At 48.6% G+C, this 16,135-nt stretch overlaps 2 protein-coding genes across 3 annotated transcripts; one reads left to right on the top strand and one right to left on the bottom strand.

Annotated features, from left to right (window-relative positions):
- Positions 1-1,368: 1,368 nt before the first annotated feature.
- Positions 1,369-5,470, top strand: LOC119224479 (RING finger protein 223). 2 transcript variants are annotated; one of them, XM_037481453.2, is made up of 3 exons: positions 1,369-2,098; positions 3,867-4,569; positions 4,737-5,470. In XM_037481453.2, the coding sequence occupies exons 2-3, from the start codon at positions 3,935-3,937 to the stop codon at positions 4,984-4,986; spliced, it is 885 nt and encodes a 294-aa protein (XP_037337350.2). In that variant the 5' UTR covers positions 1,369-2,098; positions 3,867-3,934; the 3' UTR covers positions 4,987-5,470. The 2 variants fall into 2 exon arrangements, with proteins under 2 accessions (XP_037337350.2, XP_037337353.2); XM_037481456.2 differs by lacking the exon at positions 1,369-2,098 and adding an exon at positions 2,147-2,262.
- A 441-nt stretch (positions 5,471-5,911) lies between these two features.
- LOC119225156 (cilia- and flagella-associated protein 157-like) lies at positions 5,912-9,350 on the bottom strand. The gene is made up of 8 exons (XM_037482835.2): positions 8,995-9,350; positions 8,337-8,608; positions 7,606-7,768; positions 7,277-7,517; positions 6,838-6,938; positions 6,602-6,752; positions 6,369-6,496; positions 5,912-6,131 (listed from the first exon to the last, which is right to left on the bottom strand). Exons 1-8 carry the CDS (start codon positions 9,078-9,080, stop codon positions 5,912-5,914), a joined length of 1,362 nt encoding a protein of 453 aa, XP_037338732.2. The 5' UTR covers positions 9,081-9,350.
- Positions 9,351-16,135: the final 6,785 nt, after the last annotated feature.

The following is a 16,135-nucleotide window of genomic DNA, read 5'->3' as shown; positions in this document are numbered from 1 at the left end:
GTCCAGGACCACAGAGACTCCTTCAGTCTTCTACATGTTGAGTCAGCTTGTCTTCAGAGATGTTGGGCTGCAGCAGGTCTGGAGTGTTGATCAGAACTATCTGCTTCTCCTTGAATCCTCCTGAGGCTCTCAGACAGCAGTCTGGTTCTTCTTCAGGATGAAGTTCCCCACTGAGCTCCTCTGAGACCCTCAGCTCAGACACTGAGAAGAAGACCACAAAGTGATTTAACCAAAATGAAAGCAATGAAACTCGATTTGTAACAAATGAAGATATGAACTTTTAAACGTTAGTGAATCATTTAGAAACTCCAACCTTCACCGGTGACCCATAAAGACTGTAATCAGGTTATAATAAACAATAAAACTCGGGGTGAGGAGTCCACGACTGCTTCAGTTATCTTTAACTAAGAAGACACTGTCCACTGCAGGTGGATTCAAGTACCTGAGGTTAGAGTCAGGGTCTCATTAAGCTTTTTACTTAACTTCTATTCAGAGATAAATATGGACTAAATATGGTCTTCAGCGGGACAGGAGGACAAATCCAAGGGTTCTCTCAACCAAGCCCACAGCAGATGAGAGTCAAGAGTGACTTGAGGAAACATATTGAAAGGTAATCAACTGTCCCTGGACTGCTCACCAAAGTAATGCTTTGCTACTTGTTAGAAGCCAAATCCTTTCATGTCATTTAAATCAGCTCACACAAACACACCATTTGTTCCCCCCCCCGCCCCCCCCTGTTATAGACCTGTCCTAGGAGGGACATCTTATGGACAACTTAATACTGTAAGTAGACTATTGTGAAGGTAAAGACACAACACAGAGGGTCCCTGGGCCTGAGAAGGGAAGAAAGGAGTTTAATGTGGCTTTTAAATGTGACTAAAACATGCATTGTTGTCTAAAGGACTGAGTGGGCCACCCCCCATGGGAAATGCAGTCCCTGGAAAGTCAACCCTCAGGTGAGGGTGCCCTCTGGTGGCCTTCAGAGAGAACCACGGAGGTCTGATTCATGACAGCGGCCCAGCATGTCCCAGCATGCAGTGCGGGGCGAGGAGGATTTAATGAGGCAGGTGATCCAACAGTTCACTTTTAAATGTGACGTTAAGAAACAGAGTTCACTCAAATATCTACAGATAGAAATGTTATAATAGAATATATAACAGCACATCTTAACGTGATGTTGGTAACTGATGTCGTGTTTTTAAGACTTTAGAACAAACTGCTCTTAGTGATAACGCATCCACCTGCAGTCATTAGTGAAAAGTCACTTTAATGACTAGACTTTGACGTTTTAGAGGCCGACGCTGTGGTTTTATGGTTTATACTTTATTATGATCAGAAATGGATCAAAGTGAGCTCAGACAGACACGTTATGAACCTGAAACATCACGTTCTAAGTCACTAACGTCACACAATAAATACACAAAGAAACTCCTTTAGTTTAGTTGTGTGATTCTAAACTTTACATTTAGGTGTTTTATAGAGAATCATCAAGCTGAAGGTGAATCTTTCAGCTGAAAGTAATTATAAATCAGTTTTAGTAAATGACTTTGAGTCCTGCTGATGTGTCCAGATGTGTACAGGTGTGAGTTCACTCATTCACATACGTCCACTCATGTGGAGGACATCACCTGACCTGTGGCCCAGTGGTAATATGCAACGTTTCTGGATTATGATCAATCATTAGAAGAAAGAGTGAGCGAGTGAATTGAAAAGCTCTCATAAGACTCTCATAAGGGCTGTCAATCACCAGCACTCACAGGTGTGTTCATCCTCGTGACGTCACAGGCCCGCATCACTCTGCTCAGGTGTGTTCACCCTCGTGACGTCACAGTCCCGCGGCCCTCTGCTCAGGTGTGTTCGTCCTCGCGCGTCACAGGCCGACAGGTGATTTGAATAATCCGTTTCCTAGTTTTTTCATTCGACTTCTCAAACGCGTCAAACTCGGACACGCGCCGAGGACGCGAGAGACTTCGAGGCCGAGACACGAGCACGCACCTCGGGCAGCTGCACCTGAGCGGCGGGGTCTGAGAGGGAAGCCCGGACAGGTGATGCTGCAGCGCGGGGTGACACGGGCCGTCCATCACCGGTGATCGTGAAGGTAAGCGGCTCCAGGCTCCGCCCCCTCACGGCAGCCTTCACCTTTCTATTCGGATCTGAAGACACGTGCCGTAAAGTCTCGTTATTTTGTGTTTCACACGTTAAAAGGACCGGAAGGTGAATTCGGCACTTTGCGCTTCCTGTTGCTTCTTCACACCTGAATCGGTTTGTGTCTCATGTTTAATACGTTGAACAGTTGTTTTTTGATCTTTGATCACAGAAAAGATCTGACAGGTGTGCGCGTTGAGCGGAGACGCACGCGGTTTATGAGCTGAATTTAAGTATTTATTCCGCACTCTTTGAGCTCTTTATATTTTACTAATGACGTCATAAGTGATTTACGGTCGTAGTTAAGTCCCCCTTGTGAAAGTTTTTTCTATTGTAATTTTACATGTAAATGTTTGGAACCGCACTGTATTTGTGATTTTAGGCTCGATAGAGTCACTAAACCCCGTTTCATGGTCCACCGTTGTACTTTAAGGAGAAGCAGGACATCAGGGATGTTCAGCTGCATGTAATTTACATGAGGACCACACAAAGGGCCTTTATGTGTTTCTCATGAAACCCTCTTCACTCTGACGTCCTGTTTGAGTGACAGGAAGTAGTCCTTCCATTTGTGGGTTCACTCGAACATCAGGAGGAAAAAGAAGAATCAAAGGAGGCTTTATGATGAAATTAGTTCTTTTAGTTATTCACTAACATTAAAAGCAGAATCGATCATTATGAAAAGCTCCATGCGCTTTAATCCATAAGTGATCAAGTTTGCAGGTGAGGATGTAACATATTATTGACTACACCTTGTGACGGTGCTCAGTGGGTGGTGCAGAGGGGATCTCTCAGGTGACCCCTGCTGGATGCTCCTCTTCATCACCACTCTGGATTTGCATCTCATTTCCCTTCTGAAGTGGAGCGGACAATGCAAAGTGTGTCCAGTTAGACTGGAGCCACTGCAGGTCCCTTCTGTTCAGCCTGATCAGACCGTATGCGTGCACACCTGTGCAGGAGCCAGGGCAGGTAGGAGCTCACCTGGATGGTCTGCACAGCGGCCTCCTGCAGAAGCTCAGGTGCAACAAAGTGACTGTTAGTCGCGTGTTTGTCCCCCCCCCCAATGTACCTGAAGATCTCCTAATATTTAGAACGTTGTGTTGAAATAGTTCAGTGAGTCATTTCCTCATAGACGTCTATGGGAGCAGAGGAGTCGCCCCCTGCTGGACACTACACAGAAGTAGAGTCATTTCCCATAGACGTCTATGGGAGCAGAGGAGTCGCCCCCTGCTGGTCACTACACAGAAGTAGAGTCATTTCCTCATAGACGTCTATGGGAGCAGAGGAGTCGCCCCCTGCTGGTCACTACACAGAAGTAGAGTCATTTCCTCATAGACGTCTATGGGAGCAGAGGAGTCGCCCCCTGCTGGTCACTACACAGAAGTAGAGTCATTTCCTCATAGACGTCTATGGGAGCAGAGGAGTCGCCCCCTGCTGGTCACTACACAGAAGTAGAGTCATTTCCTCATAGACGTCTATGGGAGCAGAGGAGTCGCACCCTGCTGGTCACTACACAGAAGTAGAGTCATTTCCTCATAGACGTCTATGGGAGCAGAGGAGTCGCCCCCTGCTGGTCACTACACAGAAGTAGAGTCATTTCCTCATAGACGTCTATGGGAGCAGAGGAGTCGCCCCCTGCTGGTCACTACACAGAATACATCATCAGATCAGAGGTTTGTCTCCTGGAGGCTGAAGTTAATCCATGTTTTTTTCTTCATTTGGAGACGAGGCGCCAGCAGCATCTTCATCACATCTTCGTCATCCTGCACGTGTTCATCTCTTCCGTCTCGTCATGAATCCTTACTCAAACACCAGACCACCTCCGACCTTGCCCTCTAACCCTTACGACATTACCCACAATGCCCCTCTGTCGGCCACCTCCCTCCCCTCCCCCTCTCTCATCCAGACGGGTCACAGCTCCGTGTCGGTCCATCAGGTCGATGGTCACCAGCTGGCCCCGCCTCCCGACTCGGCCTTAGTCCTCACGCCCCGGTCCAGCCTCGCTCCAGGCCCGTCCCCCCCCCTGCCGCCCCCTCCCCCCGCCACCCCCTTCTCCTGCCAGGTCTCCGTCATCGTCCCGTCCCCGGACCTCCGCCCGTCCCCCCCCCCGAGCCGGTGCGCCGAGGAGTGCTCCCCGGACCTGGAGTGCTCCATCTGCTTCAGCCAGTTCAACAACGTGTTCCGCTGCCCCAAGATGCTGCAGTGCCACCACACCTTCTGCCTGGAGTGCCTGGCGCGCATCAACGTCAAGTCGGCCGAGCCGGACGCCATCCAGTGCCCGCTGTGCCGCGGCCTGACGGCGCTGCCCCCCCTCGGCCTGCCGAGACTCGCCACCAACCGCGACCTGCTGTCCTACCTGCCGGCCGCCATGCAGCGCGTCTACAGCGTCCGCTTCCTGCGCAGCAAGGGCCGGCTGCAGGTCAAAAGGTGGCGTCCTTTGAGGGACCTTTTACTTTCATTCAGGGTGTAGTTTGTTAATGTATAAAAACACAAAGTGGGATTCCATCGCAAACTGGAGGCAGATTTAGAGACGTGATCCTTTGTAACATTCGTATTAAGTTTCACTTTGAATACAAACTCTTTCCCTCTTGAAGGTCATCCGGGGGTCAGATGTCGCTGACGTCTCTGAGGTCGGCCAACCACTCTCTGGACGTGGGGCTCCCCAGCCCGCCGCCGGGGGCCCGCGCCGAGGGGGGGGTGAGCCGCGAGGGCGGGCTGGGCGAGGCTCTGTTCAGACTGACGGGCCGGCCGGCGTGCCGCGCCTCCCTCCTCATCGCCGTGGTGATGATGATGGCGCTGCTGACGGGCATCATCGTCTTCCTGCTGGCCTTCCCAGGCGCGTGAGTGACATCACTTCCTGTCCCGCGCTCCTTTTCTTGTGATGTTCCCGTGGCGGAGGTCAAACGTCTGCACCGTGGCGAGGATCCAGATGTGCGGAGGGCTTTTCTGGTGGTTGCCACGGCAACTTTAATCTCACATTGTTTTAATTTCTCGACTGACGATGATGTAAAAGAAGACGGTCTCTGGTGGGGGGGGGGAAGCTGTGCTGCAGCATCCATGTTGCTTTTATTAATCTGCACTTTACTGCGTGACGCAGATGAAACGTTGAACGCTTTCAGACGTCCAGAAGGTTGAATATTTCCTCACATGAAACTCGTCCTAAAGACGCGTCTCAGTTTCTTCTCACTTTGTATTTAACGTCCTCCATAATGTTCGTGTGGAGGCAGAAATCTGATCATTTAATCACCTGGACGTTTTTCAGAAGCAGGACGTGTTTTTATCTGATCACAAAGGAACTTTCCCCCAAAAGCACCAGAGACTTTGTGTTAAATAGAGTTCATTATAAATGTTTTAAATCTGATGTGTACTTTGTTTTTAGGATTTGACCTAAAATGTAAATTATTTTATATATTTATAACCATTTTAGCAAAGCTTGGCCTGTCGCCATGTTTGAACTTTAATAAATAAATAAATAAATAAATATTGAATTGTTCACTTTTTTTGTTTCAGCTTCTCAAATGTTTTTTGTTCTCAAAATTAAACTCAAGCAGAAATAAAAGGATCAATAGAAGAAGGTGATGGGAGCATCTTGATTATTAATAAACTCCATCAGAGGAGATGAATGAATGAATATCATGGGGATAAAACTAGTTTATAAAAGTGACTGAACTGGTTCGTCTTCTAAATAAAATACAGAAAGTAGATTTTCTGTTTCAATCCCTTTAAACATTTGTTTACAGATCAATGAACACAGAAGTGTTAAAACCTTTCATTCATGATCTGGACCCTCAGAGCTCCCTGAGGGACGGGGAGCAGAGTTCTGAGAGGACACGTGTCTCATGTACGAGGAATCCTTCCTCACAGGTCTGCTGGGAGGGGGCGGAGTCTCAGGGAGGGCGGGGTCTTGTTTCCATGAGGGGCGGGGCACGAGGCCCAGGTCACCTGGTCTGTAGCAGGCCATCAGGAACAAGGGATCAGGGGTCTGAGTTCTGTGGGACACACAGGGACGGATTACGGACCGGTCAGCCCCCCCCCCCGCCCCCCCCTCAAAGAGACCCCTAGAGAAACAAAATGGAGATGCTGCACAAAGGAGTCATCATAGAAACTTCTCAAGAATCCGGGTGGCACCAGGTTCTAGTGGGACTCTGATCCAGCTCACCATGCTGAGAGTCCTGAACCTCCCGGGTGGGGGGGGGGGCATCCCGGTACCTGCTGTTTGGGGCTACCTGGTCTGAGGTCTCTGTCCTCTGTCGAGCTCCTCGGGCGTGGGTCCTGGTCCGTGGGGGGCGGCGCTTTGCAGGATCTCCAGCAGCCTCAGCATCTCCCCCCGATAGCTGGAGGTCCCCACCGAGGCCTGCAGAGGTTAGAAGGCCACTGAGCGAGGAGATCTGAGTGTCCTGGTGCTGCTGGTCCAGGGTCAGTGTGTCCTGGTGCTGCTGGTCCAGGGTCCGTTTCTTACCTTCAGCGTGTGGCTGAGGACGACGGCTGATTCCTGGAGGACGGCCTCTAGGCTCCTCCTGCTGCTCCTCCCCCTCCGGAGCTCCGCCCTCAGCTCCTCGGCCTCCGATGTCCTCTGGCGCTCCTTCTCGGTGGTTTGGGTTAGGAGGTGTCTGACGACACGACGCACACTAAACTGTAACCGGGTACATGTAGTACTTTTAACTGTACTACATCTCAGAGAGAGTAAACTTGTACCTGAGAGCCTCTACCTCCAGCTGCAGCCTCTCGTTGGTGGTGCCACCATCCTGCAGCTTCACCTTCAGCTGGTGACTCGTCTTCCTCATCTCCTCCAGGCCCTGAAGCACCAAGTTGTTTTAAAGGTAAAAGATGATCGACCTTGTAGGAGAAGCACTAACATGAGGGTCTTTCCTTTTAAATTAATATAAATATGAGTGGCGGCTGATGGATTTGTCTTTGGAAGGGCCTGAGCATCCCACTATGAGCCAGTATACCAATGAATATAACTACCATAATGTAACTATAATAAATATCCAATATATATATATATATTGATTTCTTAAATCAGTGTGTCGAGGAAAGAACTCAAAAGCCCCCACAAAACTTTATAATAAAATAATAAAATGTCCCAGCTGCGTAGCGATTTGCTGTAGTAGATGTTCATTTGACCTCTGACCTTCCTGCAGGCCAGGCTCCTCCCCCTGAGCGCCTCCACCTCTCTCTGCGAGTCCTCCACCTGCGACTCCACGGCGCTCTGCTGCAGCTGGATTATCTCCTCCAGCAGAGCGCTTTCCTCCTCCACCAGCAGCCACACCTTCTGACGGATCTCCTGGTGCTGAGCCCTCTCCTCCTGGACCGTGTTCTGGATCTTCTTCTCCATCTGCTCCTCCTCCATGGAGCGCCTCTCCTGCAGCTCCCTGGGGGGGGGGGGGGGGCACAGATGTCTTTGACAAAAGAAGTAAGGTCAAACATCACAGGAGGAGACCGAGGTCAAACAGTCTTTACTTCTGCCACTCCGACTCTGCGTCCTCCTCCAAGGTGAAGACGGTGAGTTCAAGCTCCTCCCTCAGATACAACAGCTTCTCCTTCACCGCCTCCACGTCACACTGCTGCTCCGTCAGCTCCGTCAGCTGCTCCTCCAGCACCTGCTGGTCCTCCAACGCTGCCGCTGAGGGAAGAAGGAGAGAGGAGGAGACAAGATGAGGAGAGGAAACAAGTTGAGGGACGAGGAGAGGAGATGAAAAGACGAGACGAGGTAAGAAGAGTAAACGAGAGGAGACGAGGGAACAATGAGAGGAGAGGAGGAGAGGAAGCGTCAAAGTGCTCAGATGAGGGATTTATTATAATTATTAGTAGGGTTTTCAGAGTGTGTGTAGGAGCCAGTTGTAATTATCATTGGGAGGAAGGTACCACATTGGGCCAGTAGGTGTCGTCATGGTGCACATTTTATCTTTCAGCCAGGTGGAGGTGTTGCTAGACGGAGGAGCACACAGTTTTTGTGTGTGTTGAATGGACTTGTGAGGAATAAAATATGCATTTAAACGAAGAAGCAGAGGCGTAAGTGGTTTTGTTTCACAGGACACAAAGTGTGGTTGTGCAGTGGCCAGCGCGTCAAAAACTACTTTTAACCCGTCTACGCAGCCCCTCAGTGGCTTTAACTTTGGCTTAGCCGCTACAGTATGTTTATCACTTCTACTATTAGGGTTAGGGTTGCTGTCTGCGATGTGTTCTCTCACCCAGCTTCGTGTTGTCTGAGTTCTGCTTGTTGATCCGGTCTTGGAGCTCCGTCTCCCGCCGGCTGTGCTGCAGCTTCAGGGCCTCTGTGTTTCGGTCGCTGGCCGCCGATTGGCTCTCCACCAGCTCCACCAGCTCCGCCAGCTTCACCTGAGCTTCGGCCGCTGCGATCTTCAAGTACCCGGCGACGTCCGCCTTGTCTGTCGTCATGGCGACGCAGCCGGAGGCCAGGTCTTGGTTGTGCTGCTCCAGCTCGTCACACCGGAGCTGAAGCCTGAAGACACGTCAATGGAGGGGGGGTTAAGGGACTAATATGCGTTATGGGAACCAGGAGGTCACGATACATCCAGTTAACACTTTGTTTTATAAAAAAGGGTCTCTGGCTGATCCACCACAACCACAAATTCTTTATTTTTTCATTCTTACTATTCTTTATTTATTCTTTATCTAGAGCTATTGTTCCACAGCTAACGTTACACAGCAAGCGTTACAAAGCCAACGTTACAGAGCTAACGTTACAGTGCTAATGTTAGACAGCAAACGTACAGCATTTAATGTGACGTTTATCTATTTTTATGTGTACTTATGTGTTAGAACACAATCTTAATCTAGAGCAGAGCGTAGTAACGTTACATTAGCATTAAGCTAACTCAGTCTTACCTCTCCAACTGCTGATCCAGATATTTAATTTGCATCGAATATATCAACTTCTCTTTGTCGTCTGAACCGATTATATCTCCCATCATTGTATATTTATCTTAAACTCTAAATTTCTTGCTTATCTTTGTTTATATCGACTCATTTATTGGGGCATTTTTCAAAGAAGGTTCACAGAAAAATGTCCTAGAAGCTGACTAGAGTGCATCTGCTGCTAGGGAACGCTGCCTTCAGGGACTGGTGGGAAAGTTAACACTTTAAAACTATTCTGACCTTAAAAATATAGTTTAATGTAACATAAGATAAAATAAGATGATATAACATGATATATCGTATTAGACTCGTTGTTGAGGGAATGCTTGGAAAGTTGACCCTAAAATATCTAACTGTTCATATTCTCTATAATATAATAAGACAATATAATATAGTATGAATATAATGTACACATATCAGTGTTAATATGAGCAGCCAGTTTCTTAAAGACATGGAGCCCGGCGCTCTATTAATACCGAGCCGAGCCTCATAGAGGTGTTCCCTCCAAAGTGTGTGTAATTACTGCGTTTAACACACACACACACCCACACACGCACCCCCCCCCCACACACACACACCCACACGCATGCACACACACACACGCCCACACGCACACACACACACGTACACACGGCTCTGAGGTGACCTCACGTCTTCTTCTCACGCAGTTGAACCTTTAGTCACCTCAGGAGTCACTCACACAATCCTTTACAACCCCCCCCCCCCAGATTCCCTTTCAGAAGTGATGATGTTATTGTGGAGCAACAGTGCGTAACATTCGGCGAAAATATTACACATCCAGCATGACATTGTGCTGCCTGTCCCCCCCCCCCCCCCCCCTGCTTTGTTGTCCATAGACACGTCTTTACGTCACTGAATGAAATGTTTATTTCAGGTCCATTCATCAAGTTATTGATTTTATTTTTATTGTAATGAGGTTTTTTTCTGGTTTAACGTTGATTATCAGCCTGATGATCATTAAAGTCTGATCCTACGTCTATAACTGTATGACCTCAGTGACACACACACACACACACACACACACACACACACACACACATACGCACACACACACACACAAAAAACAGTCAAATACCAAAGAATATGTATTGGATTTGTTTTGCCTCATTTGTATGAAACAAGATGAAGGAGTGTATTTGAATCCTAGTATCTTAGAGGTTCACCATCTCACATTAGCCTGTTAGCATGAAGTCCTCAGAAGCTCAGCTCTCTTCTCACCATCCACCTGAGTGGAGATGCCTTCAGGTACAGTCCCTTATTTTCCCACAGGGCCCGGGGGAGGCTGATGTCTTTTGTCTCTTAAGTAATGTGCTCTTTGCACGAGAGGGGGGGGGGGGGGGGGGGGGGCGCCATGTTTCTTCAGCGTGCTGCCAGAACAACGAGAGGAAAGCTGTCACATCTGCAGTTATTTTACTTTGACAACATGGTGACATTTATACTTCTTAAGAACAGCAGCATTAAAGCAAAATGTATGAACCAAAACAAATATGGAAAAAAAATCCTGAATAATCAACCTGAACATCAAAGATATTCTATATTCCCACAAAGAGGAAGAGAAGAGTTACTCATAAAGCAGGTTCGGTGTCTATAGTTTAATTAAGCTGCTCTTAGGAAAGCAGGAGAGGAAAGGAAAGGAGGCAAGGAGAGTAAAGGGAGGACACAAGGACAGAGGATGGAAGGGAGGGTGCAGGAAATAAAAACAGACGAGAGGGGACAAGAGCATCCGAGGAGTGGAGTAGAAGGAAAGGAGTTAAGGAAAGTACGTCCAGAGTCCCTCTCCTGAAGAGGACTTCATGCAGGAAGATAATGTGTCGTCCAATTTGTTGTGTGAGACACTGACTTCCTGTCTGTGGCCCAATGGTGAGAGCTTCCAACCACAGGTGTTTGTTGGCCCAGGTGGAGAAGCACTGAGATGGAGAGCAGGGTGTGAGGGTGCAGCATGTTCTGGGTGAAATTATTATCGTTCCTCCGTTTAAATTCCTGAATCAGGGTAATTGGAGAGTTGAAGCCACGCCCCTCAGGCGCTGATCTTCTCACAGACAGTGAGGCTCCAGGTGGGTGTCAGCCGCTAATCACCGAGAGCTTCAAGCCCCGACGTGAGGGCCGTCACCATGGCGATGAGAAACAACACACGGCGCTCTGAGTGGGATGATGATGATGATGATGATGATGATGATGGAAGGAGGGTGAAGAAAGAGAGGTGACAAGAGCATCAGAGGAGCGGAGAAGAAGGAAAGGAGTTAAGGAAAAGACAGAAGAAGAGACAATGTGAGGAGAGGAAACAAGGAGAGACGAGCTAGAGCTTTGGATTCATTGAAAGGTCCCTCAGGGACAAGAGGAGGAGGAGGAGAAGGTGGAGGAGTTTCCTTGGGTGTGGGGGGAGGAGGGTGAAGAGGGGGGGGGGTCAGGGTTTCGTGTGTCTAAAATTAATTTCCAAACCACAACAACAAAGAAGTCAGAAGTGGGCGGGGCTTAGGCGAGCTGATGACACCTCCTTCACATCTTAAAGATGATGTGAAGGAGACCAGGAGACATTAACCATGTTCTGCTCCTCCTCCTGCAGACTTTATTTTACATTCAGCAGATATTGTACTTTGAACACTAGTACTTTGAGTACATTGCACTATACCTCTTGTACTTGTACTGTAATACAGTAATAATACGTATTTGATGTAGTACTATGGAGCTAAACCCAAGATGAAAGATTTGATCATTCGAAAAACAGATCTGAAAGTTTAAATTAAAATGATTTGAAAGTGAAAAAAAGATCTGAAACTTAAATATAGATTTGATAAAAATATAACATTGGCAACCAAAAAATACAATACCGCATATAACAAAAATATATATATTACAAAAAAAGAACAGTCAAAACTATATTCATCCCCAAAATAGATTTTTATTTGTATTACATTGTTTTATCTTCTAATTGTGTCCAAATGATCAAACGATCACTCAGTGATTGGCTGTAACCCTTTGAGAGTAAAGGTGTGAACACGCCTCTCACCACTAGTGGGCACTGTGAGCTCAGCATGAACCAGAAACATTAGAAACACAAAGTGTGTGTGTGTGACAGGGTGAGGGGGGGGGGGGCTTTGATGTGAGGGTGACTCACAGTGGAGGTAATCCCTGGTGAGAAAACAAAGGTGTGTGTGAACACACCTCAGGGTGTGTGTGTGTGTGTGTGTGTGCGTGTGTGTGTGTGTGTGTGTTATAGACTTAGGATCAGACTTTATTGATCATCAGGCTGATAATTAACATTAAACCAGAAAAAAATAAAAATAAAATCAATAACTTGATAAATGGACCTGGGGGGGGGGGGGCAGGTGTAAAGGATTGTGTGAGTGACTCCTGAGGTGACTAAAGGTTCAACTCCGTGAGAAGAAGACGTGAGGTCACCTCAGAGCCGTGTGTGTGTGTACGTGTGTGTGTGTGTGTGTGTGTGTGTGTGTGTGTGTGTGTGCTGCGACGTGGTTGCCATGGAGATTTTCTAAACCCTGCCGAGGTCACTTCAAAGGAGAATGCGCTGTGAGGGTACGACGGTTAAATGAAGGACCAAGAGACGGAACCACAGAAGGTGTCTTTGTCACAGCGAGGAACCAGTGAGGAACCAGTGAGGAACCAGTGAGGCTCCATCTCACCTGCTCACAGGGAGTTTGGAAGGGTCCACCTACCGGCCTGTGGGACCACTTTCAGATGTTCACCTTTGAAGTGAAGACCCAGAGGGGACCTAGCTGGTGGTGGACCAGCACCAGAGGTTATGGGATCGATGCCCACATTCTGCAGCATCCATTTAGTTCATTCTGCTTGTGAATGGTGGAAGAACCCAGACGTGATGTCTGAGGGACGTCCCCCGGAGACAAGCTGCATGTCCTCCACCATCACCACCTTTCACTGTCACCATCAATGTTGTGTCATTTTCATGGTCACATTTTGTAACAAATATTTACTCTTTGTTCACGTGTCCAATGAAATGTAGAAATGGACAGAGAGACGTTGTGTGGTGTCTCACAGGAGGACATGCTGGAGGTCATCACACACGGAGAGATGAATCAAATCCTTCACCACTTTCCCCGCTGCTGTGACATCACGGCTCATGAGTCAGGGACAGAGCGTTTGATTGTCCATGGGGGGGGGGGGGGGCAGTCGCTCGGGGCCCACAGGCCTCCAGAAAGGAATATTACAGGAAGACGGAGACGAGGACGTCCTGCTGACGTCCAGCCGTGGTCACCCGGTTACTCAGAGACAGGAAGCGCTGTTTGTTTTACTCCTCAAACCAAGCACAGCTGGGATTGGCCAGGAGCCCCCCCCCCCTCTCCAGACCACGCTGGACCAATCACGTGTAGGTGGAAAATGACGATCAGAGCAGAAGGTCCAGAACCATCTGGCAGCCACATTTAACCCCTTAATGGACCGTGGGAGGAAGTCACGCCTTCAAAATAAAGTACCGTTTGAAAATAAATAAAACAAAGGCATTTAGGGTCTTATGTACTTCATTGTCCTTCATGTCAACATGACATCACCGTTCCAACCAATAATCAATCGTTAATATTCAAAAGGAGTCCAAATAGAGTCAGCTGTTTATTTGTTTGATGTTTCAGGGGAAGTTTATTTTGTTGCAGAAAGTTTCCTTTAATATTCCATAAAAGTGACGTTAATACAGTGAATGTTTATGATGAACCAGAAGCTTCTTTCTTTCCATTTACAGTAGAACGTGGGGAGGTAATGGAGGATTTATAATAATACATTTATTATATTGTTGCATTCCGTGTGTTCAAAGGAGGATTTCTATGAATCACATTTGTACAACAAAGACTTTAATGCTATTTAATCTACAGCTGCAACAAATGCTTTCAAACAAACAAACAAGCCTAAAGTGATGAGGACATTTACATTTGATGGACATTAAGTAGTGAAAGTGACTTTCTAATCATTTATTGTATCCTAGCAACACGGTAGTGATGAAGGAATAATAAGACCTTTGTGTGTTTATTGATGTATGAATCAGACTGTGAACAACTGTCAATCACTCCTTGTGGTCTTCCTCCGTGTGACCTCTGAGGCTTCTGAAGTCTTTGTCTTCTCGACTACAGGCCGAAGAACCAAAAACACAAATGTCCCTCTGTCCCTCTGTTCCTCTGTCCTGGGATCAGGTCGGATGGGAAAACAACAACACAAACAAGGCGAATGAAACGATGGATGAACTCAAACAATGCAACCGCGGCGACGCATCATGCGGAAGGGAACATGTGACTTGGTTGTGGGAGGGGCCTCCGTGAGGGAGAGACAGGCTGCCCCGTTCTGCACGTAGGCCTGTTGCCGTGGCGACGGACCACCAACCAGCCGCACAATTACCGCACACCGGTGACCCACATCATACGGTCGCCATGACGACCCGAGTCCGGCTGACTCGTTGTGGTCAAATGAAAGTGAACAGGATCCAACTGAAGAAACACCAGTAAAGACGCTGCTGGAAAGAAGCCCCCCCACACTGTGAGGACATGAGGACCCTGTGAGGACACTGTGAGGACACCGTGAGGACACTGTGAGGACACCGTGAGGACACTGTGAGGACACTGTGAGGACACTGTGAGGACACTGTGAGGACACCGTGAGGACACTGTGAGGACACTGTGAGGACACTCCTCCTGCTGCCTCAGCATCCTCGTGATGAAAAGCAGCATCACTGAGACCTTTAGTGACCTGTGTGTTAAAAATGAACCTGTGGACGGACGTCGTGGCCTCAAATGTTAAAGTATTCAATGAAGGAAAATCACAGCGGTATCACACTGGTGTGCAGTGTGTGTCCCCCATTCACCCCCCCCCCACCATGTCCCTCAGTCCCCCCCACTCAGACCCCCCCCCCTGATTCCTCCAGCTGGGTGGACTCTGTAAACTGTTACATAACTCTGTCTGTGCAACACGTGACGATTGTCCGACTGAGCTGAGAGAAACCACACACACAGACACACACACAGACACACACACACACACACTGCCCTGAGATACACGTGCACAAGCCTGTCGTGGAGGCGCCGCGCACGTGTCTGAACGGCTGTGTGAGGGAGCAAAGGATGAAAAATGTGTGTGTGTGTGTGTGTGTCTGTCTGTCTGTCTTTCTGTCTGTGTGTGTGTGTCTGTGTGTGTGTGTGTCTGTGTCTGTGTGTGTGTGTGTGTGTGTCTGTGTCTGTGTGTGTGTGTGTGTGTGTGTGTGTGTGTCTGTGTGTGTCTGTGTGTGTGTGTGTGTGTGTGTGTGTGTGTGTGTGTGTGTGTGTGTGTGTGTCTGTGTCTGTGTGTGTGTGTGTCTGTGTGTGTCTGTGTGTGTGTGTGTCTGTGTCTGTGTGTGTGTGTGTGTGTGTGTGTGTGTCTGTGTGTCTGTGTGTGTGTGTCTGTGTGTGTGTGTGTGTGTGTGTGTGTGTGTGTGTGTGTGTGTCTGTGTGTGTGTGTCTGTGTGTGTGTGTGTGTGTGTCTGTGTGTGTGTGTCTGTGTGTCTGTGTGTGTGTGTCTGTGTGTGTGTGTGTGTCTGTGTGTGTGTGTCTGTGTGTCTGTGTGTGTGTGTCTGTGTGTCTGTGTGTGTGTGTGTTCACTTCAGATTCTTCCAGATATTCAAACACGGAACCATAAAGGTGGAGGAGGTTCAGAAGCAGAGACTCTCAGACAGGGTTACAGGCTCACAGGGTCACATGACTCCCAGGGGGTCACTAGGTCACAGGGGCCACAGGACTCCCAGGGGGTCACAGGGTCACAGGGTCACTGGGTCACAGGACTCCCAGGGGGTCACTAGGTCACATGGTCACAGGGGTCACAGGGTCACAGGACTCCCAGGGGTCACATGGTCACAGGGGTCACAGGAATCCCACGGGTCACAGGGGTCACAGGGTCAACGGGGTCACAGGACCTCCAGGGGGTCACAGGGTCACTGGGTCACACGAATCCCACGGGTCACAGGGTCACATGGTCAACACGGTCACAGGACTCCCAGGGGTCACTGGGTCACATGTTCACAGAAGTCACAGGGGTCACAGGGTCACAGGACTCCCAGGGGTCACAGGAGTCACAGGGTCACAGGACCTCCAGGGGGTCACAGGGT

The sequence above is a fragment of the Pungitius pungitius genome, chromosome 5, assembly GCF_949316345.1.
Source record: "Pungitius pungitius chromosome 5, fPunPun2.1, whole genome shotgun sequence".
Taxonomy (NCBI): domain Eukaryota; kingdom Metazoa; phylum Chordata; class Actinopteri; order Perciformes; family Gasterosteidae; genus Pungitius; species Pungitius pungitius.
This window is presented reverse-complemented; position numbering and strand designations above follow the sequence as displayed.

Coding starts and splice junctions, on each gene's coding strand:
- LOC119225156 (XM_037482835.2), bottom strand. CDS start 9,080: ATGATGGGAGATATAATCGGTTCAGACGACAAAGAGAAGTTGATATAT. Junction 7,518..7,605: donor GCAGAGTCGGAGTGGCAGAA/GTAAAGACTGTT, acceptor CCCCCCCCCCAG/GGAGCTGCAGGAGAGGCGCT. Junction 6,132..6,368: donor GGACAGAGACCTCAGACCAG/GTAGCCCCAAAC, acceptor TGTGTCCCACAG/AACTCAGACCCCTGATCCCT.
- LOC119224479 (XM_037481453.2), top strand. CDS start 3,935: ATGAATCCTTACTCAAACACCAGACCACCTCCGACCTTGCCCTCTAAC. Junction 4,570..4,736: donor GGCCGGCTGCAGGTCAAAAG/GTGGCGTCCTTT, acceptor TCCCTCTTGAAG/GTCATCCGGGGGTCAGATGT.